Here is a 26,153-nt window from a genome sequence, read left to right on the forward strand (position 1 = left end):
TCCTAAAAGAAAGAGCGGCATCCACCTATCAGAACATAAATCCAGCCTGGAAATCAATGTTCAAAGAAAAGGAAATTAACTTGCATTCCCAAATACACATTCAAGTTTAATTGGTGTATTTATAAATGTTAAGTTTTGAATGAAATATAATAATAATAATAATAATAATAATAATAATAATAATAATAATAATAATATATTTATACCACGCCCATCTGGCTGGATTTCCCCAGCCACTCTGGGCAGCTCCAGCCACTCTGGAGCTTTTGACAGGACGATAGAGGATAAAATCTGCAATCTGTAATCCTCCCTGAGCACTTGGGCAGGTGCAGCAAAGAAAGGTAAATAAATGTAGCCAGCTATGTCAGATTTCATGGTGAAAAACTATTTTGTAAATTTATCCATGGAAGCAAATTCCAGGATTATCTCTGAATCCGTATGGCCCTTCTGAGCACTCATAAGCAGGGCTTGAAGGTTTTGAGCTTCCTCAGTTGTTTGTCCCTGGTATCCATTATTCATACTGCCTCTGTACAGGGAGGTTCCATTTAGTGACCGTGGCTGATGACAACAGCTAGAGCTCTCCTCCATTAACTTAGTCTAATACTTGTCTAAAACTTTACCAAGTAAGTGGGAGGGGGGCTCCCGCACAGCAGTCAGGGCAATTACCAAAGACAGCACCTGCTGTTTATGCATGGAGGTTATGCCACATTACGTCAAGCAACTGATATCCTATATGTTTTAGTGGATTTTCCTATTATTCTTATTATTATTAAAATTTTATATGGCCCTTCACCCAAAGATCACAGGGCGGTTACAAAATATCCTACCATCTTCCTTACTGCAAAATTCCTTACTCCAATTTTTGGAAGGAAGAGAGTTTGCTGGGCAAGAGCACAATAATACCTAGTCCATTTTAACTGGACAACTTAAATTTGTCAGTGTATGATTGAATCCCACTTACAAAATAGCAATGGTTTGGGAGCAGTCTTCAAGCAACAGCAACACAACACCCGAGAGCAGCAGGCCACCTTAGGGAACAAAGGGTAGGCTGTGAGGTGCACACACAGTTGTGTTGCCCAGCAGTTCAACACTGCCTGCTCCTGCTCTGCCCAGCACCTGCTTGCTGCCTAATTCAACAAATGCTGCAAAGCAGCAGTGCCAGCCCCAGTGGATGCCCTGGGAGCAGACCAATGTATGTGCACAAACGATGGTTGCTGGGTTGCCTGCCTACTCGCTCCGCCAAGGCCTTCCCTCATGGCACTGACGATGACACATTGGGATGAGGCAGCACTAGGTAAGGCAGCCAATGGGCTTGGCCAGGCCAGTAACAAGCAAGCATCATTGTGGCAGAGGTGCTACCTCAGTAACACGGGAATAGCTGGGGAACTTGGGGAGAATGGCCTGGGGGCACACAGAAGACTCTTGCAGGGGGCTGAAATGACTCAAGACAGCCTACATGAGCTTTCAGTCTCTTCAAAGCACACTATGGAGAGCCTGCCTTGTTGTGACAAAGGCACACGGGTACCGTCATGCTTAGCAGTTAGGCTGAGCCTGCTGTCTGGTCAGCATTCAGTGCCAGAAAAAGGAGAAGCTCAGCTGTGATATGCCTGGCAGGACTCGTGAGCATGTGTCCATGAAGCTTAAAATGCCAGCTAATTGAGATATGGGTTTGCTGTCCCTTTCTCATTTGCTGCTGTTCCAGGAAGTGCAATCTATTAATTTTTTAAGAATGCAAAAATGTTTTTCAGGAACAATATTCTAAACAACTGTGTGGATCTCTTCCAGCAAATGGAAACCTCATTTTTCTCTGGCTACAGCAACTATCTCAGGTTTCATTCTTGAGGGGTGATGTAACTGCCACATTATGTCATGGGATTCACCCCCAGATAAAAAAGATAAAGGTAAAGGACCCCTGACAGTTAAGTCCAGTTGCAAATGACTCTGGGGTTGCAGTGCTCATCTCGCTTTACTGGCCGAGGGAACTGACGTTTGTCCGCAGACAGCTTCTGGGTCATGTGCCCAGCATGACTAAGCCACTTCTGGCAAACCAGAGCATTGCACGGAAATGCCATTTAACTTCCTGCCGGATCGGTACCTATTTATCTACTTGCACTTTGACGTGCTTTCGAACTGCTAGGTTGACAGGAGCAGACCGAGCAATGGGAGCTCACCCCGTCGCGGGGAATCGAACCACCGACCTTCCGATCGGCAAGCCCTAGGCTCAGTGGTTTAGACCACAGCGCCTCCCGCGTCCCTTCACCCCCAGATAAGTTAGTACAATTCCAAATATACTCCCAGGTAAGTCATAGGATTGCAGTTGTAGTTGCGGTATGGTTGTAAACCACCCAGAATCATTTCTGAAGGGCAATATGCAAATATTTTAAATAAACAATTATCTAACAAGGTGCTGCAAATCTTTGGCTATATATGAGAAACTCCCCTCATCTGTTTTAATGGGATTTCACCACCTACCTCAGTTAGGTTCCACCCAACCCCTGGCATTATGTTCCACCTTATTCGCTGCCTTGTGAGAAGAATAGGCTCAGGAGTAAACTCTACACAAATCTGTAGTGGAGTCCCAAAGATGGTTGGACAGCACCTTGTATGCCTCCTTCCAGCAACTCCAGCAGCTCAGCTGGTGCCAAACATCTTGCTCTGCTTTCCTTTGGACCTCATCAGCGAGACCAAGGGTGGCGTCTTGTCGTCTGCGCAGCCCTGGACCTCCATGCACACTGCCCAGGCTTGCACCCCGGAGAGGTCACTTTGGTGCTGCTAACACAGCAAAAACAACGTGGGAGGCAGCAGTTACGAGTTACTGGTCTTTGCAGCTGCGATTCTCCAAAAGGTTGACTTCACCCCCTGAGGCGCACTCCATTGTCTGTCAACAGATGGATGCAACCAACCCCATGTCATGTGACAAAGACACATGAGAGCAGCAAAGCAGGCTGGGAAGTGCTGGGACTGCACAGTCATTTGGGCCTCCTAAAGTTATTCAGGCCTAACTGCTAACTGTTGAGTCACTCTGATATGTGACTTGGCAGCCATTTTCTCTCTGTCAGATTTCAGTCAGAGTCAGTCTGTCTCAGTTGTGAGCAGAGTCAGTATGTAATCTCACTCAAACTGTTTGGAACCATGTTGTTTATGAAGAAGTTTATTTTAGCTCAGTAAAGCTCTTATTCTTTCACTTAAAAACTCTGCATTATTAATTTACGCTGCACATCACCCCAGGCAGGAGTGCTTTCAATATTACAAGCAGGAAAAATATTTTCTTACTACATTTGTTTCTCTCTATGGTGTTTTGACACATGAATCCCCTTCTTATTTACCTTTGAGTTCAATGGTTTTTACTTCTGACTAAACACATTTAGGATCGAACTATACAAACATCTTGGGCTGCTGCAATCACACTTACTTGGACTCTTGGTGCTTTTGAATATTCTTAAAACAAAAGCCAAAGACAGACTCTTAATAATCAAACACACACTCAGGCCAATGAGGGCAGCTCACCAACGCTATGAATAGCTGAACTAAAAGCAGCAATAACCCTAGTCTAGTGTCATGTGGGAAAACAGTCTAAGGCAAATTTCCATCTTCCTACTTTACAACTCATTTTGGTTTGTTTTTGCGTTACTCGAAGCTGCACATTTAGTTTTCCTGCCCGTTGCATGTCCTGCAGGAATTCATCGGGTGTGCGAGCATTTCCTGGCAGCCAAGCGAGTGATACTTTACTGCGTGCACAAGACCTGCTGAAACAAGGACGGGCAACCTCTGGGCGTCCAGATTTTTATTGACCCTCCGACTCCTCTCAGCCCAGTTCAATATGGCCAACTGACAGGGATGACGGAGTTGTAGTCCAGCAAACAACTGTTGGTCCGCAAACGTCATTTGAGCCCAAGCCATAGAAGTAAATGATGGTTAGGCTCTGGGCCAGTGAACTTATCTACACAGTCATTGCCGTCTCTCCTGCGCCGGCTTCCTCTGAAGCAAAGCCCCCTCGAGTGCAGCGGGACTCAGCTCCCCAGAAAGCGCGCACAGGATCGGGTCCTCAACTTGGAAACTCCGACCTGCGATCCCCGTTGCCCCACCCTCTCCGTCTGCGCAGCCGGGTGAGTTGGGATGGGAGCAGAGCCCCTTCCGTTGGGTCCCATTGGGACTCACTCCGAGGTAAAAGCGCGCGAGGAGGGCGGCCTCAGCTCAGCCAGGCAGGAGAGGCCCCCGATCCGAGCGCGCGCTCCTTTGCAGAGGGGAATCCCAACACGCTGAGCCGGAGGTGCAGCGGGGGGATGCGATTGTCGCCCTCCTCGCCGTTGCTAGGCAGCCGCCAGGCATCCCTGCCAATCCGGAGCGGCTCTCCGTTGCCGGGGCAACAGCGTCTTAGAAACGCGCCTTGGCCGGCGCGCGCGCGGAATCCCGGGCGGCGGAACTTCCCAGAAGCTGGTCGGGACGTGGGGTCTGGCCGCCCCGCCGCCCCCGCTCGCAGGCGCCTCTGGAGGGAGGCAGGGGAAAGCTGCACGGATTTAAGCCAGGTCCTCACGATCCCGGGAGGGGGCTTCCTTCGGCGTCATCAGGCAGGGAATCCTTTCCCGTAGTTGGAGAAGAGTCTGCAGGTACAAAATTGTGATTTGTTTTGTTTTCAACGAGTGCAGCAAGCCTGTGACTTACCCAGGGGTCATGTTTCGGGGCAGCGCTGGATTTAGGGCGCCCCCCCCCCCGCACAGGGGGCCAAGGCGAGAGGGCGCAACATAATAAAAGTAATACCCATACAAATATAGGTTTATTGTTATCTACTGGGAGGATCCATAGAAAAGCAACTGTGCCAAAAGGAACCATTGCGAAAATAAACATTTTGGGGGAGGGGACACCAATTTTTGTCCTGGCTCAGGGCACCGTATTGCCAAAGCCCACCCTTAAAGCCAATATAGCAGCATATCATCAAAGCACACTGACTGCAGTGGCTGGTGGGATCGCCAAAGTCCTTTTTCCTGGGACGCCTTCCCCCTTTTCAGTTTTGTTTTTATTTGCCAAGTGCGTAAAGTTGAAAGAACACAAGTTAAATGTGCAGAAGTTGCGCGCTTACTGCAGATGAAACAAGTTCAGAGAACAGGGTGGGGTTTTTTGTACCAATAGGAGCAGCTGCTGTGTAAAAGAAACCCTTAGCAGCCAAATCTGTTTTCTACCTGTGCTTCAATTTATTTGCTCTTTCTGTCTAAGGGGCATAGAGTCTTCCTGTTTTGTATTCAGGACATCCATAGAAAGGTAGGCCTGTCTGAGAGATCATGGTAGGCACTCCAGTGACCTTCATGGTCAAATGGAGATTTGAGTTTGGGTCTCCACAGCCCAAGTTCAGCATTAATTATAATAAGGGTTGAAGCAGATGTGATGTGCAATGCAATCTTCCTATCTAAAGTGTTCTCCAGAATCTGCTTTCTAGGCATGGGTCAAGTGCAAATGTGGACAAGCCCTAAGTTTCAGCCCCCTGAAATTGCTCAAGATCAGTTCTGATTCAATTCCACGCCCTCATAGCTGGTGTCACACCTTTTACTTTCCACAGGAATCATGTCCAGAGTGGTTAGTGCAGCTGATTACAGTAATTTATATCCTCAATCCCATGGAATTGTGTTTAATTCAAGAGGCCTGTCGACACCTTCAACCAGATCATCAACACGTAGCAACAGCAGCAGTGGCAGCAGCAGCACACAAACATCTATCAAATCAATTTCAAGTAAGCATGTTTACTAAAGTTTATGTTGCAGGCTCTGACAGCAGCCAAGCACTGTAAGGCAGGCTGCTAGAGATGTGGAAATTATCGAGGGCAACAGAAAGAGCAGTAGGTTTGTGCTTCGTGTTCTCAGCATTTTTCTGGCTCTTCTTAAAATGATTTAATGCATTTCTCTAAGGCGGGGAGATGTGCAAGCAAGTCTTCACACTGGAAACTTATTTGTTTCCTTGTTGGGAAAGATGCACAAGGTTGATTTTGTACAAGATGGAGTGAACAGGAAGTGCAGTTCAGCTGCGGTTCCTGCTAGTCAGTTGCACTTCCTGCCCCCCTCCATCCATTTCAAAGTGTCCCTTCACTTGAGTTTCTTTTCTTCATAATTAAGCTTTTTGGCCTGGTCTGAGAGAGAGCATTGTAAAAGCTGCATCAGTGTGGATGGGGAGGGAACAGATAACTCTGAAAGGCCTTCTCCAAAAGGATTTTTGAAGCACCATTGTTACAGAGAAGAAACACAAAGCAAGATCACTCTGGAGAATTCCTAAATAGCTTTGAATGAGATTTGGCAGGGTAAAACCTGTAGTGCAATATAATTAAAGGAAACTGGGAGATAGGTCAGGCTACTGCTGACCTCCAGTTAAGGGAGGTTTCAAGGTAAGAGGGTGTTAATTGGGACTCTTTTCACACCAAGAGGAAAAGTAAAGAGGAAATAAGACCTTCAAGCCTCAAACTGGCTTGCGTTTGCTTTTATCATAGAAAAGCAGGATATAAATATCCAATATAAATAAATAAAATAAAGATACTTCCCAGATGCCTGGTGAAAGGGACTTCCAAAGGGAGTTTGGAAACTTATCTGCTGTGCTTCAAGCTCAAGAGCTGGGGGAGGAACGTGGAGCACTGTATTGCTCAAGGAGGATGGGTCTCTTAGCTAAATGGAGCCTCCTTGTTTAGAGGCAGTCTACTTTTGGATACTAGGTGCTAGGGACCAGCAGTAAATGAGAGCTACTGCCTTCATGTCCTCCTTAAAACTTTCTAGGGGCATCTGCTGCTTTCCTCTGCCGACAACAGAACAGTGGACATGCCCCCATCTCCCCCTGCCTGTTTGGAGTCCTGAAAGGTTCTTACTGCAGAAAAGTCAAACTTAGGTTGATAGTGTAGAAGTTGACATGACTTTGTGCTTGCTTTGCTGAAGGAACTATGTACCACAGGCACTATAACTTTATAATATATTTTCTAGCTGCATCTGTCAGTTCTCTCCCTGACCCCACGTTGTCTTCGGTGGATATTGAGCAGATTTTGCTTCAGAAGGCTCTAGCAAAAGAAGATGAACTCAAAAATGCATTTCAGACAGTTGATGTTGATCAAACCCTGAAAGTGACTAAGGGTGAATTTAGAAGAGTGATTGAAACATTCATTTTACCCCTGACGCAAGAACAGTTTGATGCTTTGCTGGACAAGGTGTGTAGTCTTGTGGGTGTATATAAGCTTTTTATCAGTTATCAAAGGACCTAACTGCATGTTGTATTAACTGTATCATTAGGCATAATTAGCAATCACAGCATTGGTTTTTAAAATTAATTGCCAAATGTGAGTTAGGAGCAATTGTGATTGTAAAAATCTCCCACTTTTGCATCAGTTAGAATTAGGAATAAACCTATTGGTGCCAGTGTGAGTTTCTCACAGTCTCAGCTGGGAAGGAGGGCTTAAATCTCTCCCTATAAGAATGGCAGATGAAGATGATGGATTTTTCGGAGCTAGCTAACCTAACCGGAAGAGTCCGCGACCAGAAGGAGGAGGAGTATCAGGAAGAGTGGAATAAATTTAATGATTATTTAGTTAAATTTGCTAAGTTAAACTAACTGAAAACAGCTTGCAGATACTTAATGGGCTTAGGATTTTATTTATGTTAAGTGATGAATTAATATGTTTAATTCCATAAGGTGAACATCTAAGGGTGTTAATGTTTAAGTTAAATTTCATAAAAATTGGGATTTGGAAAACCGTTAAAAGGACATGCATGAAATTCAACCAAGGGGAAGCGAGGAAGTCACTTAACAAAGTTAATAACTGTAATTTTCAATAAGGCTATGATTTTTGTTTGTTTGTTTTGTGTGTTTGTTTGTTTATACTATTGTGAAAACTAATAACATTTTTTGGGGGAAATAAATAAATCTCTCCCTATGGTGTCAATCACACAGGCAGGTACTTAGCTTTTCTCCTGTTGGCAAACAAGCCATGATCTGGCTAGGCATGTCATCTGAACTCAGGGACAAGCCAATAACAAACTTCTCTCTCTGCATGCTGTTTTTTCTCTCTGCACACTGAGGTTTTTAAATTGTTGTTATTGAAGAAGAGACTCCAGACATATAACTCTCTACCTTCAGCAGGAAATAGTGTAGTCCAGGAAAAGCATTTCCACTTGGATTCTGTTGTGTGTATAAATTTACTGTGAGTCACAGGCCCAATGGAATTACAAGTTTTCTTGTAAAACATTCTAGCTGTTATGATACTTCCCAATATTAAATGGAAGCAATATGTCAGTAAGAAGCATGGCAAGAAGCAGTCCACTGAAAAGCTTTCTCGTGTGTGTGGTTTTACAGAAAGGTGGAATATAAATTATAATAAATAATATTACCGGTGAGCAATTAGAATAACAAATATTTTTATGAGAGAGCTGTGGGCTGTTTGAAAGCTTATAACGCATTTGTTGGGAAATGAAATAATGCAAACAGATCTGAACAAAGAAGATTAACTATTTAATTAAATGTTACCTTAATGGTACAATAAGGGAGGAGGCAACATGATGAAAAACAACCACCACAGAATACCATTCACATTAAGTTTCTTTGTATTGAAACAGATTCCGGGCTGTACCAAAGTTGCTGTACCTTATCTTGAGTTCTTGTCGAAGTTTGCCAGACCGATTAACCACCTCCAAAGGACGTAAGAACTTTTGTTGATTTGAACTGTGAAGTTCTGAGATTGGTAGAAGTAGTAATGCCAAATTTCAGGCAGGCCTACACATCACCAAGAACATGTTGTTGTCAGCGAAAAAGGCAGACCAGTGCCAACTCCCTTCTCCCTCTCAATATCTTATAGTTCAACTTAACCGGCAATGTCTGGGATATTCCCGGACTGAGAATACTGTGCATCAGTATTCACAGTACTTACAGTAGCCGACCAGGGAGCATACAGGGAGCCTGCAAGCAGAATGGTGGTGTAACATTGCTCTGTTCAGAGGCATACATAAAAATATCCTTGCTGCAGAGGACCCAACAGTCCACCTAGTCCAAAATTCTGGTTAGCCAGATACTGTCTCTCAAGCAGGGCACAAGAACAGTGCAGTCTTTAGCATATGTGCTGCCGTGGTGCAAAGATCCGCCAAGCGCCCCCAAATGTAGTTTAGCCCCCAAATTAACTTTTATTATGCTTATGTCAGACACCACGCTTATGTGTGCCTTTATCTCGTTTATGAAAGAAGGGCGGAAAAAGAAATTTATTTGCTCATTTATTTACAATACACTTATACTTAACTATACAACACCATCACACTTACTTATAAGTATTGTTTAGGCACCTGCTTAGGAGAAACATCAGTCGTGTCAAAGATGCCTATGACCCTGCTGCTGCATAGCAGCACAGCTCAATACAATACAGTGGTACCTCCAGTTACAAACTTAATTCGTTCCTGAGGTCCATTCTTAACCCAAAACCGTTCTTAACATGAGGTGCGCTTTCGCTAATGGGGTCTGCCATGCTGCCAGCGCATGACTTCCGCTCGCATCCCGGGACAAAGTTTGCAACCAGGAGCATCTACTTCCAGGTTAGCGGAGCTGGTTACCTGAAGCGTTCGTAAGGAGGACAGTACGTAACCCGAGGTTCCACTGTACGTAACATAATATTTTGATGTAAGAGTTAATTTTGCAAGCACGGCGCCATTGAGAATGACAGGTGCCATCGTTGAGTCAAGTGCCACTGTTGTGAATGACAAGCGCTGCCGCTGGCGTGGCGCATCTTTGCTAAATGAGCACACAAAGTTGAAAGTAGGTATACATTTTGGTAATACCTAGGTATATATGTATTTTGTTCTTCTAGCTTGATCAAAATTATTTATTATTTCTTTTTTTTTTTGTAAAAATTTTTATTGGTTTTTCCACATATAATATAAAACAATACAAATGACAAACACAAACAAACAAACATATAAACATGTATAATTTCATAGATTTTATCATGTACCCAATTTCAGCGACTTCCCCATGCCCCCCTTTTCTGCATCTCTGTTTTGAACTTTTTTTCCAGCAACCCCTGATCCAACTTATTATTAATTCCTTTCTTTAACCTCTTTCTTTCCTCTTATCCAATCATTTATCGCTGCAAATCTGTTATACTTTACCCATGACATTTTAACACTCAGTAATTTTGCAAATATTTTTAAGATAAAGTTTAAATTTCTTCCAATCTTCTTCCGCCGTCTCTTTCCCTTGGTCACGGATTCTGCTCGTCATCTCTGCTAGTCCCATGTAGTCGATCACCTTCGTCTGCCACTCTTCCAGTGTGGGTAGTTCTTGTGTCTTCCAATACTTTGCTAGTAAAACTCTCGCTGCTGTTGTAGCATACATAAAAAAAATCCTATCTTTCTTTGACACCAATTGGCCTACCATGCCCAGGAGAAAAGCCTCTGGTTTTTTGTGAAAGGTACACTTAAGCACCTTCTTAATTTCATTATAGATCATTTCCCAGAAGGCCTTAATCCTTGGGCACGTCCACCAAAGGTGATAGAAAGTACCTTCAGTTTCATTACATTTCCAACATTTATTATTGGGCAAATGATAAATTTTTGCAAGCTTGACTGGGGTCATGTACCACCTATAAATCATTTTCATAATATTCTCTCTTAAGGCATTACATGCCGTAAATTTTATACCGGTGGTCCATAACTGTTCCCAGTCAGCAAACATAATGTCATGACCAATGTCCTGTGCCCATTTAATCATAGCTGATTTAACCATCTCATCCTGTGTATTCCATTTCAGCAGTAAGTTGTACATTCTAGACAAATTCTTCGTATTGGGTTCTAACAATTCTGTTTCTAGCTTTGACTTCTCCACCTGGAAGCCTATTTTCCTGTCCTGTTTGAAAACTTCATTTATCTGGTAATAATGTAGCCAATCTCTTACTTTAAACTTCAATTTCTCATAACTCTGTAATTTCACATTTCCACCTTCATGTTCTACAATTTCCCAATATTTTGGCCATTTAGATTCCATATTAAGTTTTTTAACTTCCTTAGCCTCCATTGGTGACAGCCACCTAGGGGTTTTATTTTCCAACAGATCTTTATAACGAATCCAAACATTATATAATGCTTTCCTAACAATATGATTTTTGAAGCTTTTGTGGTTTTTTACCTTGTCATACCAGATATATCCATGCCAACCAAATCTATTATTAAACCCTTCTAGGTCCAAAATGTCTGTGTTCTCAAGAAGTAGCCAATCTTTCAACCAGCAAAAAGCTGCTGCTTCATAGTAAAGTTTTAAGTCCGGCAGGGCAAACAAAATTATTTATTATTTCATAACAGGTAGATAGTTAAGAGCTTAGGCAACTTCAGCGGCGGGTGCCTGGCGCCCCCCAAAATTCGGTGCCCGGGTGCCCTGCACCCCTTGCACCCTTGGGTAAAGATGGCCCTGCACAAGAATGAGGCTCCTTCCTTGTTTGCTCCTAGCAGATGATATCGAAGAGGCCTGTTGCCTCTGAGCACTGATGCTTCCTTTAAGCTGCCCTGGCTAATAGCCAGCATTAGACCTACCTTTTGATAGGTTTGACTTACCCAGCTTTAAAGCCATGTGTGACATGGTTTACACATTCAGCAGCAGAAGATTGTCAAGTTATGCACTGGTGGAATAGACTGTACTATTAGACTGCAGGTGGGGAATCAGATTTTTAAGATACTAATAAAAGTTTTCCTTATTCCATCAACTCTATGAAAACTCCATGGAGTTTCCTCTCACTCAACTGTGATGCAGCAGCAGGCTGTCTCTGTGGTCGACAGCATTTGTGGGGCTCATTCCACCAGCTCTGCTGAGAGGGCAGCTCCATCACATGCGTCCTGGCCCTGAACTGCCTTCACTGCAGCTAGTCTTTATGAGAATTACTATTTGGTGCCTGAGCTTGCTTTTTTCCTCTTCCTTCCCTGTCCTCTTTTCTTTTTGTGTTGTGCCTTCTTGGTGGTCAAGGACTGTCTAGGTTTTAGCTGATACTATATAAGCTGGCCTGGGAGCCTTTTTGGAAGAATAAAGGGGTGCAAATGCTCTAAATAAATATTCCATGTTATACCAGCAAAATACTTCCCTGTGAGTAGAAACTAACTCCACCCTGCTCCCTGTTGCGCTCTTTTGGATTAAAATAGTTAAAGAGGATTAAAAAAAAATGCATAGGACTGCACATCTGGGGGTTGAGAATTTAAACATGGCACCTTCCCCTTACGCTCTGAAGTGGTACAGTCCTCTAACACCTAATTCTGTTGCTTGCAAGCTGCTGGCCAACACGAATAGCCAATAGTGATTGCACTTGAATTATAGCCACCCCAGGGACAGTGTGCCATGGCCATCCCATCTTTCCTGCAAAATGGTCTTGGTTATGGATGCAGCTGGCGACTTCCGCCTGTACCGCAGTTATTTTGTCAGCATAGCCCGCTGTGCTTCAGAACAAACAACTGGCCTTAAGGAGAGTGCTGCAGAGGAGAGATTATCTTAAACAAGGGGCATCTCTTAAGTTTTATGGGATTGGTCCCTTTAGAGCACTGCAGTGGGATCTGTGTTATAGCATGTTCTCCCTTATAACTTCCAAGACATGGAAGAGCAGTGGGCGGGGAAATCTATTCATTCACTTTTCCTGGACTTGATCCCAGATGGCTTCAGAGCTTGCCAATGCTACTCCTAAGGAAAACATTGCACCTCTATCCATCTACCTGATGAAAGAATAATCATGATTGCATTGCGCACAGCACATCTCGGCTGGGCAAGGTAGAACCGACTCACAAAGGACTTTAAAAAAATACTAGCCACAAAGTTGTCACAAAGCTGCAATGTAAAGTCACTCAAGGCCAGAGGAAGGTCTTAGCAGCCTGGATGTGGCGAGCACACCTTACATTTCTTAAGTCACAGAGCTGATGCAGGAGTTTGGCCCACCGTTTGGCTTGACAAGTGCACATATATTTTTAAGTGCTCTGGAAACTGAATGATGGCAGTGTGTGAGGACCCGAACTTACAGTAGCAGCCCAATAGATTCAGGGTTGTGCACCAGCACCCAGATCTGTGTGATACAGAGAAATTCTGGGAGACTGGCCCAGGAAATTAAACTCCCAGGTGACTTGACGCTCTCAAAAACTCATTTGAGTGAAGATCTAGATCAGGACAACTCTGCAGTGCCTTGTACGCAGAAGCTGTCATACGGACACAGACACCTGATAACTTTAGTGATCTGTTTATTACCGGCATTTTAAGTTTCCAGAAGGTTAGGCATGTTAGCTTTCTAAAATAATCTATATTTTTGCATTTAAAAAAAATTACCAAATATTTAAAATGTGTGATGTAAATTCCAGTCTCTGCACCCCCCCCCCCCAATATTCCATGCATACTTGTTAGTTTGTGGTACCAAGAACAACAAAGATTTCTGTATCACTGTAAAATACTAGCCTTTTTATTATGACATAAGCCTATCAGATTCAAAAGAGTAGTCCTAGTTATACCCTGATCTACCACTGGAGGGTGATACAGCTGCTGTTTTTTCCAAGACAAGATTTTAGAAAGTGAGTTTAGGACTACTTTCTGACTTGAGTTACAGCCTATGGCCTTTTTGAAAACCAAATTATCTTGGGCTGCAGAGCATTATGTGCTTATAAATAAGTTTTATAAGCATATAAATAAATTTTTGGCAGATAAAATCACTCAGATTCAAAGGGAGGAAGACTCCACCATGAGATGGAAGAGTGACAGAACTTTATCCATTCAGGTTGTCTGCAATCATTTTCAACCTGTTACCTCCAAGGATGTGAACAGGATGCCTGGACGAGTGAAAGAGACCACCTGTCTCCTTGATCCTTGCCTATCCTGGCTTATAAATGTGAGCCAGGCAGGGCTGGGCAATAGGTTTTGTGGGTTGGTGAAGACTTCCCTCTGTGAGAGAGTCTTCCTGGACCCACTTAAAGAAGCGGTTATTAAGAAATCAGGAATTTAGGTTACAGTGCTACCTCGGGTTACAGATGCTTCAGGTTACAGACTCTGCTAACCCAGAAATAGTACCTCGGGTTAAGAACTTTGTTTCAGGATGAGAACAGAAATCACGTGGTGGTGGTGCAGCGGCAGCAGGAGGCCCCATTAGCTAACGTGGTGCTTCAGGTTAAGAACAGTTTCAGGTTAAGAACAGACCTCTGGAACGAATTAAGTACTTAACCCGAGGTACTGCTGTATTAGTTCATCAGGAAAATGTGATGGGTGGAAAAGGTTAAAAACCCCATCCCTGTTCTCTTGGCTTTTGGAGGACGGGATACCACATCTCTGTCCCCCTTTGCCACAAGCATCAGTTGTGGGGAAGGCATAGAAAGAAGGCTGCAAGTGAATTTCCTGGTGCTTGTCTAGCTTGGCTCTCAGCTAATTAAATGCTGGTCAGAGCTTCAGTTCTGCTCTTCACCAGCTCCATTGATTACTATGGCTGCCACTTCCTCCTTCATCTTCAGCCTCTTATAAGCACCCAAAATCTCACTCCAAACTTTGGATGTTGCTGCATTTTGGGGAGTGGGACCACATGACGTTCCCTCTGATATGACTGCATCTTAGATGTCCCTGAGCCAAAACCCATTTTTCTTCTGACTGGTGGTAATGCAAAAAGGATTTCTAGAAGAAATGCATTGTATGGTGCCACACAGTATGCTTCTGGCATGCTATAGTTTTGGGGTTATATCGGGTTTCCTGGCTTTCACGCCACATCTCCTTGGACCACATCATGTGGCCTTTCTCCCCTCTCTGCCTCATCTTCTTTCTGCGGCTGATCCTTCAAAGCCCTACTCCTTCAACTTGCAAGAGCTTCGCTGCTTGCTCATTGCCCCAACATGTCAACATTGGTGGCAGTGCTGGTGCCAGGCTATTTTGAGCCCTAGGCAAGGCTAACTACTTGCGCGCGCGCACACACACACACTCACCCCCCCCAATTGCTAACTTAAGTTTTCGAAAAGAGATGTCTTGTAGGAAAAATGAAAGGCAAAAAATCTTGAAACTACTGAATTTATTTTAAATGGCAAGCCTAAGTAATACAACAAACCTTGATTATCTTTCTCAAATACAAAAGAAAATGTTTTAGCACACAGCTCCTTTTGGATAATCTTGTGAATTCTGATGCTAAAATTTCAGTTTCTTAAAAGTTTCAGTTCCAGGCACATCAAAATCTCACTTTGCCTTCCTTTTCCTTTGCCAACGTTGTCCCCAATTCCTTCAGGTCAAGCCCTGATGCTTGGGCATGTTCAACTGATAATAGTTGCCAAGCCAACTAGTCTCCTTAGAGCAGCAGAAACATTCAGCACATTATCCAGGAGTTTTTGTTGTAGTGTGAAGAGAAGTCCTCCTTGTGGCGTCATAGACTTTCTGCCCCTCGTGCATGGTGGGGAGAGGTGGGGTTAAGATTGCAGGTGAAGTGTACCAGAGCATGTTCCCCCACCCTCACTACACCCCTCCCTTAATGCATATTGTGGAAAAACATCTTTTGGACTCAGTAGACCAAATGAGCACGCTCACATGAACAGATATTTTAATGTGGAAAAATGCATGTGTATGTATGCATGCATGTGCTTGCTCCTTTCTCAATTCATCTGTTGCCCCACTTCCTCCACAGCTTTTGGCAGCCCATGTGCATCTCTCACCCCACTTCACAAACCAAACAAAAAAACTGCTCACCTGTGGTAGGGATACACCTGGAGATGACAGCTCAATTTTCCTAGTGCCTGATCATCACAAGCACCAGGCCCCCACCCTCTTTAAAAAAACAACAAAACCCTCATTGTTGCAAACAGGACTTCCTGGAAGCAGGAAGGCGGAGTGGCTGGGAGGTGAAGAATGGCCCAAAGCAGGCATGTCCAAAGACCGTCTCAGGAGCCTAACCCTGCCCATGTGGTAGTTTATTTCCTGGGGTAAAATCCTAAAAAAAGGTCAACAACTTTGGTTGGCCATTTGGTCGGTGTTCACCACGGCCCTTCACTTCATCAAATCTGGCCCTCTTTGAAAAAGGTTTGGAGAGAGGTTTGTGCGTGTGTGTGAGGAATTGGGGAAACGTCCTAGGCTAGGGGGCTCCCACTTTCTTTTTACCTCCTTAACTCCTTGGTTTGGCTGAGGCCACTTTCCTGCCATTTCTCTCTCCCACTTAGCGGTTTGTTAGCAGGGAGGGAAACGGCGGTGAGGGAACGGGAGAGCCCTGTAAAGGCTGAGAGGCAGAAAGAGCGGAAGCCAATCCTGCTCTCCATTTTGCAGCAATCTAAGGATGCTCTGAAATACTTGGGGTGGGAGAGAAATAGAAGGCAGCAGAGCACACATGTCTTCCTTATTTCTGCCAGGAGTAGTTATAAAAGGGAGAGAGTCCTTGAGATTATGAGTTGGTGAGGGGTCTGTGGGCAGCTTTTTCCAAATGTGCAACATGACACTGGACCCAAGAAACAAACAAGGAGGCAGTGTGGTCCTGTTACTGCCGGGTGTGAGATCAGTTAACAGCCACTAGTGGGGGGCTGCAGTGCACAAACAATGCATAAAATGGAGACTTTTTGGGGGGGGCAGAAAGGCCCTGAATATCTTGCTCTTTGGGGGAGTATGGTGGGCATTGCTGCTCTGCAACATTGTTCATGGTAATTTCATTTACCTTTACTTTTATAGGTGGAGTAGTGCTGAAGATTCGCGGTCGAGGACGTTGAGTCAGCTAGAATGCCTCTTACGGGAGAAGGTATTGCACAGCAAGTAACACTCAGTCATTTCCCCTGCCCTTGATAGCCAGCCATTACCTGTGGTCACCGCTGAGCTCTCAAGATCTCTCCTGTGTACAGAAAACTCAGGGGGAAAGGAGAGTCACCCACCTCTCGTTTTGTGCTAAGTTACGGAAACAGGGAGACTGTCTCATTGCTTCTGACTTTCCCCAGTGCCTGATATAAAGTGGGGAGCCAACTCTGCCCCTTTGCACCCTTGTGCCAACTTGGAAGACACTTGGACCCTTGCTCCTTCCAGGGTCTGGAGTAAATGCCAGAGAACATGGGGGCAGGAAGGCAGTCTGTTTCCACTCTTTGCCCCCCATGAAATGCATTGAGCACTTAAGGAAAGATGTCTTCTCGGTGTTGTGCTGGACACCCAGGAACAAGCAGTCTCCAGGAAAAGATTTATGGCTGCCCCTAGCACCCACATTTGTGTACCCCAACACTGGGCTTTACTCACCTATGAAACACACTTTGGCCGCCAAAGGCAAATCACGCTGGCATAACTCTCCAGGCTTAATAATTAGGCAGGAGGTTTTTGCAGAGGATTTGCAAGTACAGCTGCGGCATAGCAAGATGGAGCAGCCTTGTTTGCCAAGACGCAGCCTCTCTGGCACAAGCGCTGTGTGCGCCATCTCAGCCACATGTATCTATATCGGATCCAGGTGCCAGCATCTTTCTCTCATGAAGGGTGTCTGTATCTGTCATCCTAGACTGTGTGAGACATTAGCATATCACAGAGCTGTCGGGACAGATTGCATCCAAGACTGTCATTCATTCCTCACTACAGTAAACCCTATCAGTCATCGCTCAAATATAGTTCTTATGGCTGCCATTGCTTTTCTTCTTCTTCATCGTCATATATATATATATATATATTCATGCAGCTAACAGGAGAGTAACATTTCCATTTCCCCATGACAAATGAAACAGCCAAGCTATCTTTCTGTTGCAACATTTATGAACAGAAAATATCCCCCATGGCCCCAATTAAGCTTCCAGAAAATTTAATGTATAAGAGCTTGTGTTTATTTATTTATTTGATTAAGGACGATCTGAGATTAAGCTTATATCTATCTATCTATCTATCTATCTATCTATCTATCTATCTGTAGTTTAATACAGGATCTTTTGCAGTTTTAGCATCCTTAAATTGGAAAAAAGGATTAATCCACAAAGTCAAGGAGATGATGCTCAGATTTGGACGATCCTGCAGTTGCAAATGTCGCCTTGAATATCTTTGGCGGGGGGAGTATTTGCATTGTCAGTGTACAGATGCTCACCAGCCCATCAGATGGATATGTATGTCACTCTTTTAGACTGCAGGTAGAACAGCACAATGAAGTTGCATCTTCTGTGCTAAACTTGTCTCCAGGAATTCTCCAGCTGGGGGACTGAATGAATGGATGCTCTTAAACCCCTTTCAAATCCCAGCTTCAAGACTAGAACAGTAGTTCATCTATTAGAGTTTCCTTTATAAGCAGCTTGGGACAGAGCCCTCGTGTGCTAGTGTACTCTGTGGCAGAGGTGGGGATCCCCTGGCCTTGGGGGCCAGTGCAGCCCTTGAAACCTCTTGAGGGGACAGGCATGAACAGACTCGTTACTGTACCATGAAACATTTCACAGTTCATCTGAATTGGGCCTCTATTCCTTTACAATGCTGTACCCTCAACCCTAAAGACGTCCTCTGCATGTAGGTGCCAACTTACGCTTTCTATTAAGGCATTGCAAATAACTCTCCAAACAGGAATGGTTATTTTTTTTTCTACAGCAAGTACAGAAAAGAGGGGCTGGCCCTGTGGGTGGGATGGTGAAAAAGTTCCATAAGGTGGAAAAAGTTCCATAAAGACAGAGTGGTTGAAAGTTCTGTTCTTTTTCATCCATTTGATGCTCTCCTGCTCACCCACCACGCAGAGAGTGCAGCCACCAACAGTAGAATATCAACTACTATTTAAGTTACAGATAGGTAGCCGTGTTGGTCTGCCATAGTCAAAACAAAACAAAATTTTTCTTTCCAGTAGCACCTTAAAGACCAACTAAGTTAGTTCTTGGTATGAGCTTTCGTGTGCAATGGAAGGCACCACATTGAGCCGCATGAAATGGAAGTCGGTATCTGAGAAAGTGTGCATGCACACGAAAGCTCATACCAAGAACTAACTTAGTTGGTCTTTAAGGTGCTACTGGAAAGAAAATTTTTTTTTTGTTTTAACTACTATTTAACTTCATTTAGATAGTGTCCCTTATTTTTTTAGGAATTTCCTTCATGGTTTGCAGGCTCACAGAACTTCTTCCCAGCCCTCACCCAACAAGGTCTTGTCTTCCAACAAGGTGTTTGATATCCCTTCCTCTCTTTTTGCAATGCCAGACATATGTAAAACCCCATACATTTAGTAATATTTATTTATTAGACTTCTATGCTGCCCTTCTAAGGGTCACAGCGTAAAAACGTAATATATTGTTTAATTAGCCAAAGGCCTGGGAGAAGAAGAATGTTTTTGCCTGGCGCCTAAAGATATGTGATGATGGCGCCAGGCAAGCTTCCCTGGGGAGAACACCCCCCAAATGGGGAGCAAGCTGCAGAAAAGGCTCGTTCTCCTGTTGCCATCCTCTGGACTTCTCACAAAGGACGTGCATGAAGAAGGGCCTCAGATGATGATTGCAGGGTCTGGATCAGGTCATATGGGCAGAGGTGGTCCTTGAGAGGTTTTACAACTGCCTCCTTCAAGCAGGCAGGAACCAGCCCCTCTTGCAAGGAGACGTTAATCCCCTCCCTGGCCCAGCCAGCTGTCCCCTCCCTGCTAGCTTTTATCAGCCAAGAGGGGCAAGGGTCCAGAGCACAAGTGGCCACTCTGTCCAGTCCAAGCACTGCTCCACATCCTCCGGCCTTACTAACTGAAACTCACCCAACACGACCGGACTAGACAGTGCCTGAGATTCATCTGCTGTAACAGCAGAGTCAGGATTCCGGTGGATGCAAGCAATTTCATGCTCAAAATGCTTTGCAAACAAGTCACAGTGGGCTACCATCATTTCTGTCACCTCTTCGAGCCAGACAGTAAAAGGCTCTGCACTATGCAGAAAAACCTCTGCTGGATGACCCAGTGAGGATGTAATGGAGGCAGCAAAGTATGCCTTCTTTGCCGTGCCTTCACTGCCACTATGTAGACTCGAGGATGAGCCCTCACCAGTGTGGTCAGATGCAGTTAGCGGGTTCTATTCACCTGTCTTATTTTTAGCCTTTAACATGGTTAGCATCAGGGATCTCATTAGCATTACACTAGCAGGGCACTCGGGACGCGGGTGGCACTGTGGTCTAAACCACTGAGCCTCTTGGGCTTGCCAATCGGAAGGTTGGTGGTTCGAATCCCCGCGACGGAGTGAGCTCCTGTTGCTTTGTCCCAGCTCCTGCCAACCTAGCAGTTCGAAAGCACGCTTAAAAGTTCAAGTAGATAAATAGGTACCGCTCCGCTGGGGAAGGTAAACGGCATTTCCGTGTGTTGCTCTGGTTTTGGTGTTCCATTGCGCCAGAAGCGGCTTAGTCATGCTGGCCACATGACCCGGAAAAACTATCTGCGGACAAATGCTGGCTCCCTCGGCCAGTAAAGCGAGATGAGCGCCGCAACCCCAGAGCCATCTGCGACTGGACTTAACTGTCAGGGGTCCTTTACCTTTATAGCAGGGCATTCACAGATGTAATAAACAGCAGCATGTGAAGAAGTAAATATCTTACAATCAACACAAGGCCCTTTTGAATTTCCAGAACAACATAAAGTAGACGGGGCTTGGCTTTCGCATCACCATCACTCAGTCTCCACCCCCATCCTGCTCCCCCGTTAATTATTTTTTTCTTTTCATTTTATGTTTATGAGGATTTGAAAATAATTTAATTCTTTCCTATCTGGTTTGGCCTATCTTTACCAGCTGGTAAATAGGAAACGTTCGCTGTCGGAAGCCAATCCTCTGCAGAGTGTAAACAGATGGAATCAATATAAAGTGACAAGTTAGACTGTGCTACTGAGAATATGGAGCCAAAACTAAGAGCATAACAGTCTCACTACTTATTTTGTTCCAATTCATTTGGTGCTGAATAGCACTTCATGTGTGCACAGCTGTGCCCTTCCATGGTGTGTGTGTGTGTGTGTGTGTGTGTGTGTGCGCGTGCGCATGCACACATTTGGGGGGGGGAAAATCTTCATTTCAGTGTTGATGGGGACAATTCCAAGGGAAAAAACTTTTAATTAAAGATTTTGTACAAAGTGGCCTAGACGTAGAATATAAGGGATAATGAGGCATAGATGTATTTATTGCTCAGAAACATCATTTCTTTTTCTTTTTCACATACTTAACAATAGAAAAACATCAACCTCAGTCCTTTGCATGGGGTTGAAAGCCCTTCTAATTGAAGTATGCTTGCTGCCGATCACTCACCTTGTAAGAGCAGTCCCCTTGTATGAATGCTGCTTGTGCATAGTGCACCCTAGAAGCGCAGGGTGTTCCTAGATCTACAGAAAAAATGGGGCTGTCTTGGTGCAGGGAGAGAGGGTTCCATGTGTCTTCTCTCTGCATGACTTAAGGAAACCCACTGGATGCTTTTTGCATTGGATTGACAGCATTATTGGTTAACATTGACTTGACAAAGTCCCGGCATGTAGCAAGAAGTGATCTGTTATTTGCTGTTTCAGGGAATGCTGTCCCCATGCAGTGAGGAAGAGCTTCACTGGACTCACAGAGCATTCTCTGCCCCATAAAAAGGCATTGGACAGGCCTGGCACAAATGGATTTCTCTATTTGTGCCTCAAAGCACCAGCCTCTGCTTTGCCAATGAATGGCCCCTGGATGCCCTGAGTCTAGTTCTATTTAATTGCAAACATTTATTCATTCTTTTATGGAACTTTATGAACTTCAAAAAAGCACTTCCTATCCCTAATCCTAATATATAGATAAAATCAGCATAATTTAAAAGCAAGTGTACATAATTGAATTATGCGTCTGGATAGGTTTGCTGTTATAAAGTTTTTAGTAGGCATCTAAAGTATTATAATCAAGGTGTCGAATGTTAATGGAATAATAGCTGATGTATGGAATCTGTGAACTAGCCAGGGATCCATAGGGGCTTCTGTGGAATAATCATGAGTGACTTTAAGCCACAGAAGTTGTAGGCATCTGCATGCACAAGAATTCTTTCCCCCCGCCTTCCCTGATTTGTGAAAACGTGGGTTTTTAACTCTTCCTCCAGAAAGGTTTTTCTTTATGTAACAGGCACATATCTTACTTCCGACACTTCATTTGCTCATGTCCAGTATCCTTTATTAGGCATAGCAAACCACACAAACAGACACCGTATACAAATTGTGCAAAATACAAGCTCAATTTGCTCATGTCTTTAAGACATGGATGTGACTTCAGGTTGCAGATCGTTCTTTCAAACAACCAGCCCCTGAATGTACCTGTGAAATGTTGGGTGGCATGGCATATTTAAGCAAGGATTTTACTTGCAAACAGAGTGAGATTGAAATAGAAATTGTATGTAAAGATAAGCATAACCACATCTTATGCTTTGGATAGGCTCTTCTCAGTATATTGCTAAAATTCCCAGACCCAGTTTTGTTCAGGTAGAAAAATAAAAAAGGAATGCAAATTTCAAAGATTTCATCTTTAGTACAATTTTGTTTTGTTGCTGTTTTTATTATTATTTTAAAAAAAACCATGACACCCCCTTTCCCTCTTTCGTGGAAAGTATGTTCATTCTGCCCAATGCTGAATACTAATAAATTGCCAGTATTTAGTACAACTAACCACACCTTTAAAATATGCTGAGCCCCCCTCCCCCGACCATCTTAACACGTTTCATTTTCAGCATATATCTAGGTTTCAATAGCTGAACAAAAGTATCGTTTATGTACTGCTCAACAGCAATGAATATGGTTTGAAATGAATCTATACTTTTGAAAGTGATTTTTGACTTTCCCAAATATCATTTAGAGAGAACATTACCTTCATAACATCTGATAAAGGCAAAGTGTCTTTTCTCATATTTGAGAGTGAAGTCTGAAAGACCGTGGTATGCAGTTTGAGGTGTGTGTGTGTGTGGAGGTGCATTTTCTGAAAGAGAAAAAAAATGATAGCACACTTCTCCATCACCTGAACCACAGCATCTATCGCTAACCATTTGCTTCTTATTTTAACACGAATCCTTTGAAAACGCTGAATAGATTTCCAAAAAGCTGAAACGCTTTATCAAGACATGTAGACTTTTTGACTACAATCAAAATGGGCAGATACAGCGTCACGAGCTGAGAAGAATTATCGAGGTCAACTGCTTCAAGATGACGGATTGTGAGTATGATAAGTAAGTAAAGAACAAGTGAAGGATTCCTGGGAAGCCATTGCGGGGAAACTATGTTAAGGCTGCAGTACAGAACTATACTTCTTGCAGCAGGTTGATCGCATTTTCCTTTCTGCGCTATTAGTGATAATTAGGGACTAGACCATGGAAGCTCGTCATGAGGCCTTAATGGGGCAGTGTCCCCCCGCCCCATTCACACTCTCCCATTTGCCAGACCCTCAATGCAAGGCACAAGTCACTTGGTGAAGTCCCTTGCATTGTGCCGCTTAAAGTCCCTTTTAATCTACTTCTGCCTCCTGCTGGCTGCTTCACGTGCATCTTTGGCAGGGGTCAGCAAACTTTTTCAGCAGGGGGCCGGTCCACTGTCCTCAGACCTTGTGGGGGGCCGGACTATATATTTTTTTTGGGGGGGGAGAAGAACGAATTCCTATGCCACACAAATAACCCAGAGATGTATTTTAAATAAAAGCACACATTCTACTCATGTAAAAACACGCTGATTCCCGGACCATCTGCGGGCTGGATTTAGAAGGCGATTGGGCTGGATCCGGCCTCCAGGCCTTAGCTTGCCTACCCATGATCTTTGGCCTCTCTCCTCCTGGGGTCTGCATACTGCACATATTAAACAAAACCCCACTTTGTTCTCCTCTGTGTAATAGACTCTCCAAGGCAGGGGTTGTGTGAATATTGCCCAGAATCCTTTCAGCCAGTCAGTGACAGCATTTCAGGTGGAACGCTCTACAAAGATCACAAAATGCTGTGACCCATGTGCTTAATGCCATGAGTGCCTGGAAGTGAACGAGTCTAAGAGATGTCTAAAAAGCAAGCAGCAGTGACCATGGCAGAGCAGCTCAGCCCATTGGGCTTCGCCGAGGGGGGGAGGGAGGGAGGGGGTTACACTGACTTGTTATGAAGCTTGTGAAGGGTAGCGAGAGTGGAGACCAGAATGGAATGAGAGAGGCTCCACTGCCCTCCATGGGAGATTAGCAACCAAACCCAATGATCACATATGCTGGCTAGTTAGCTTGAGAAAGGGCTAACACCACAGACAGTGTTGCTGATAAACATATATTCAGACCATAGAAATACAGTTGGTAGAGAGGGCTCTGTGTGATGTCATTTCCCCTGGAGAGGAAGGAGCATATAGTACTTCCTGTTCCTCTCTCTCTTCCTTTGACCACTGTTGGATGTAGACGTGCCTCCACTTGCTCCAGCTTTAGGTCCATGCCGGAAGCTATATTTATGCTGTAAATATAAGTATTTTGACTGCATAGTTTTTACTTCTGCCATTGCTGTGAATTAATGCAAGATTAAAAGTTATAAGCGGGGTAAGAAGGGGGAAGCCAGCTTCCTTCATTAGTTGGACTTGCTCAAAACAAGGTTTTACAACCTAATTCCTATGCTTTTGATTCTGCTGCCAAGGATGGGATTTTGAAACTCTATTCAATCCCCACGCATGAGCTCCTGGAGGGAGAAATTGCAACTGATATATTTTCTCCTACCCATTAAAACCCATCCCACACCCCCATTGCTTGTTAGTAAACTCTCCTTGAGTCACCATGGCAAACTGGAAGTGCAACACTCAGACCCATGTTGTTGTAACTTCTGCTTCCCTGGGTGGAGCCAGGCTGTTTTGAGCCCTAGGCAAGGCTACCTACTTGCGCCCCAAGCAAAACACGTGTCTTGTAGGGGAAAAAGAGAAACACAAAACTTGAAACTGCTAAATTTATTTTAAATCGCCTTTTCCTTTACAAAATGTTCCCAGCAATTTCTTCAGGTCAAGCCCTGATGCTTGGGCACGTTCAGCCGATAATACTTCTCAAGCCAACTAGTCTCTTTTGCAACGTTGTTGAGTGTATGTAAGCTTTTACAAGTTTGCGCTTCGAGGAACTGTGTTCACCGCTTGCCACTGGCACGGGAAGAAGTGTGAGAAGGATCCTTAGAGCATCAGAAACATTCAGCACATTATGCAAGAGTTTTTGTTGTAGTATGAAGAGAAGCCTTCCTTATAGCTGCATAGACTTTGGAAGTCTTTGAGCTATTGTTATAAGTTCACAGCACAGATCTTCAGCATCAATATATTGGTTTCTATTGTTCAGCAATGATTTTTCCAAATTCTCATATGTCTTAAGTAAATCTTCAGTAGATTTTTTGTTGTCACTGTATATGCCATAGAGGAAGACAAAGAAGGAATTATATTGTGGTAGCTTTTGGAATCCCTCTTCAACAGATTGTATGGCCATGTCTACGTAAGTCAGCTTGTTGGAAACCTACTTTGATAGACCTGATTTAAGTTTCTAAATGATCAGTATTCCTCTCATGTGAAGACAGAATTCCTCTCATGTGAAGACAGAATTGCTCCAATGTTTTTCCAGTCTTTTGAACCTGCTTCTAGTAGTGTTGATGCACCAATTTTATTTTTTTCTGCTGAAAGACCTACAGCAAAAACAAGAAGCCACATCTTTTGAGGTTGACTGTATCAACCACTGTGATGGCACACTTCTTCACCATTTGCTAGTCTCCTCTTGTAGCGTATAAGAGAAAATATTCCGGTCTTTGGGAAACTCATGTGATACAACCTGCTGTGGTCCATGTTGCATTATTAAATGTCACAAATTATCTTTGCAATAGTTAGGCCAGTTAGCAGGGTCTCTGCAATTCAGGTCAGGCACAATACCATCTTCTTTTGCAGATGTTGCAGTACTTTCACTTTTCTTGACATCCTCTTTTTCCTCAGTGTGTTTTCCAGAAATATCTCCAATTTGTGAAACTTCTATCTTAGAGTTTATATCGTTCTCAGTAGGAGCACACATTCAACTCCCTCAGTGCTGGTTTCAACAAGTATATAGTCATATTTTTGTTCTTCAATTGCTTTCTGTGCACAAAGGTATTTCAAGAAGAACCTCTCTTGCTTTGCTTGCTGCTTAGCTTTTTCTGCCTATCATTTGCAGTACTGAGCCCCAGCCATATCTCACTAGAAAAATGAATACATTTTCTAGATAAGATTAAGATGTGACTGAAAGATTAAAAATTAAGTGTATTTTCACTTTGTGCATATGTGTAATACAACATCAGTCATCTTGATGGTC

General features: G+C 43.9%; 1 protein-coding gene across 1 annotated transcript in view; it reads left to right on the forward strand.

The window, feature by feature from the left end:
- Positions 1 to 4,417: 4,417 nt before the first annotated feature.
- The window catches only part of EFCAB6 (EF-hand calcium binding domain 6), a 115,291-nt gene continuing 93,555 nt past the window's right edge, over positions 4,418 to 26,153 (forward strand). Inside the window, exons 1-6 of the mRNA XM_053387653.1 lie at positions 4,418 to 4,607; positions 5,552 to 5,722; positions 6,951 to 7,171; positions 8,574 to 8,656; positions 16,630 to 16,696; positions 22,931 to 23,067. Of these exons, the coding sequence (XP_053243628.1) occupies positions 5,557 to 5,722; positions 6,951 to 7,171; positions 8,574 to 8,656; positions 16,630 to 16,696; positions 22,931 to 23,067 (674 nt within the window). The 5' untranslated portion in view covers positions 4,418 to 4,607; positions 5,552 to 5,556. The remainder of the gene's footprint in view (positions 4,608 to 5,551; positions 5,723 to 6,950; positions 7,172 to 8,573; positions 8,657 to 16,629; positions 16,697 to 22,930; positions 23,068 to 26,153) is intronic.

Source organism: Podarcis raffonei, chromosome 5, assembly GCF_027172205.1.
Source record: "Podarcis raffonei isolate rPodRaf1 chromosome 5, rPodRaf1.pri, whole genome shotgun sequence".
In the NCBI taxonomy this organism is placed as follows: domain Eukaryota; kingdom Metazoa; phylum Chordata; class Lepidosauria; order Squamata; family Lacertidae; genus Podarcis; species Podarcis raffonei.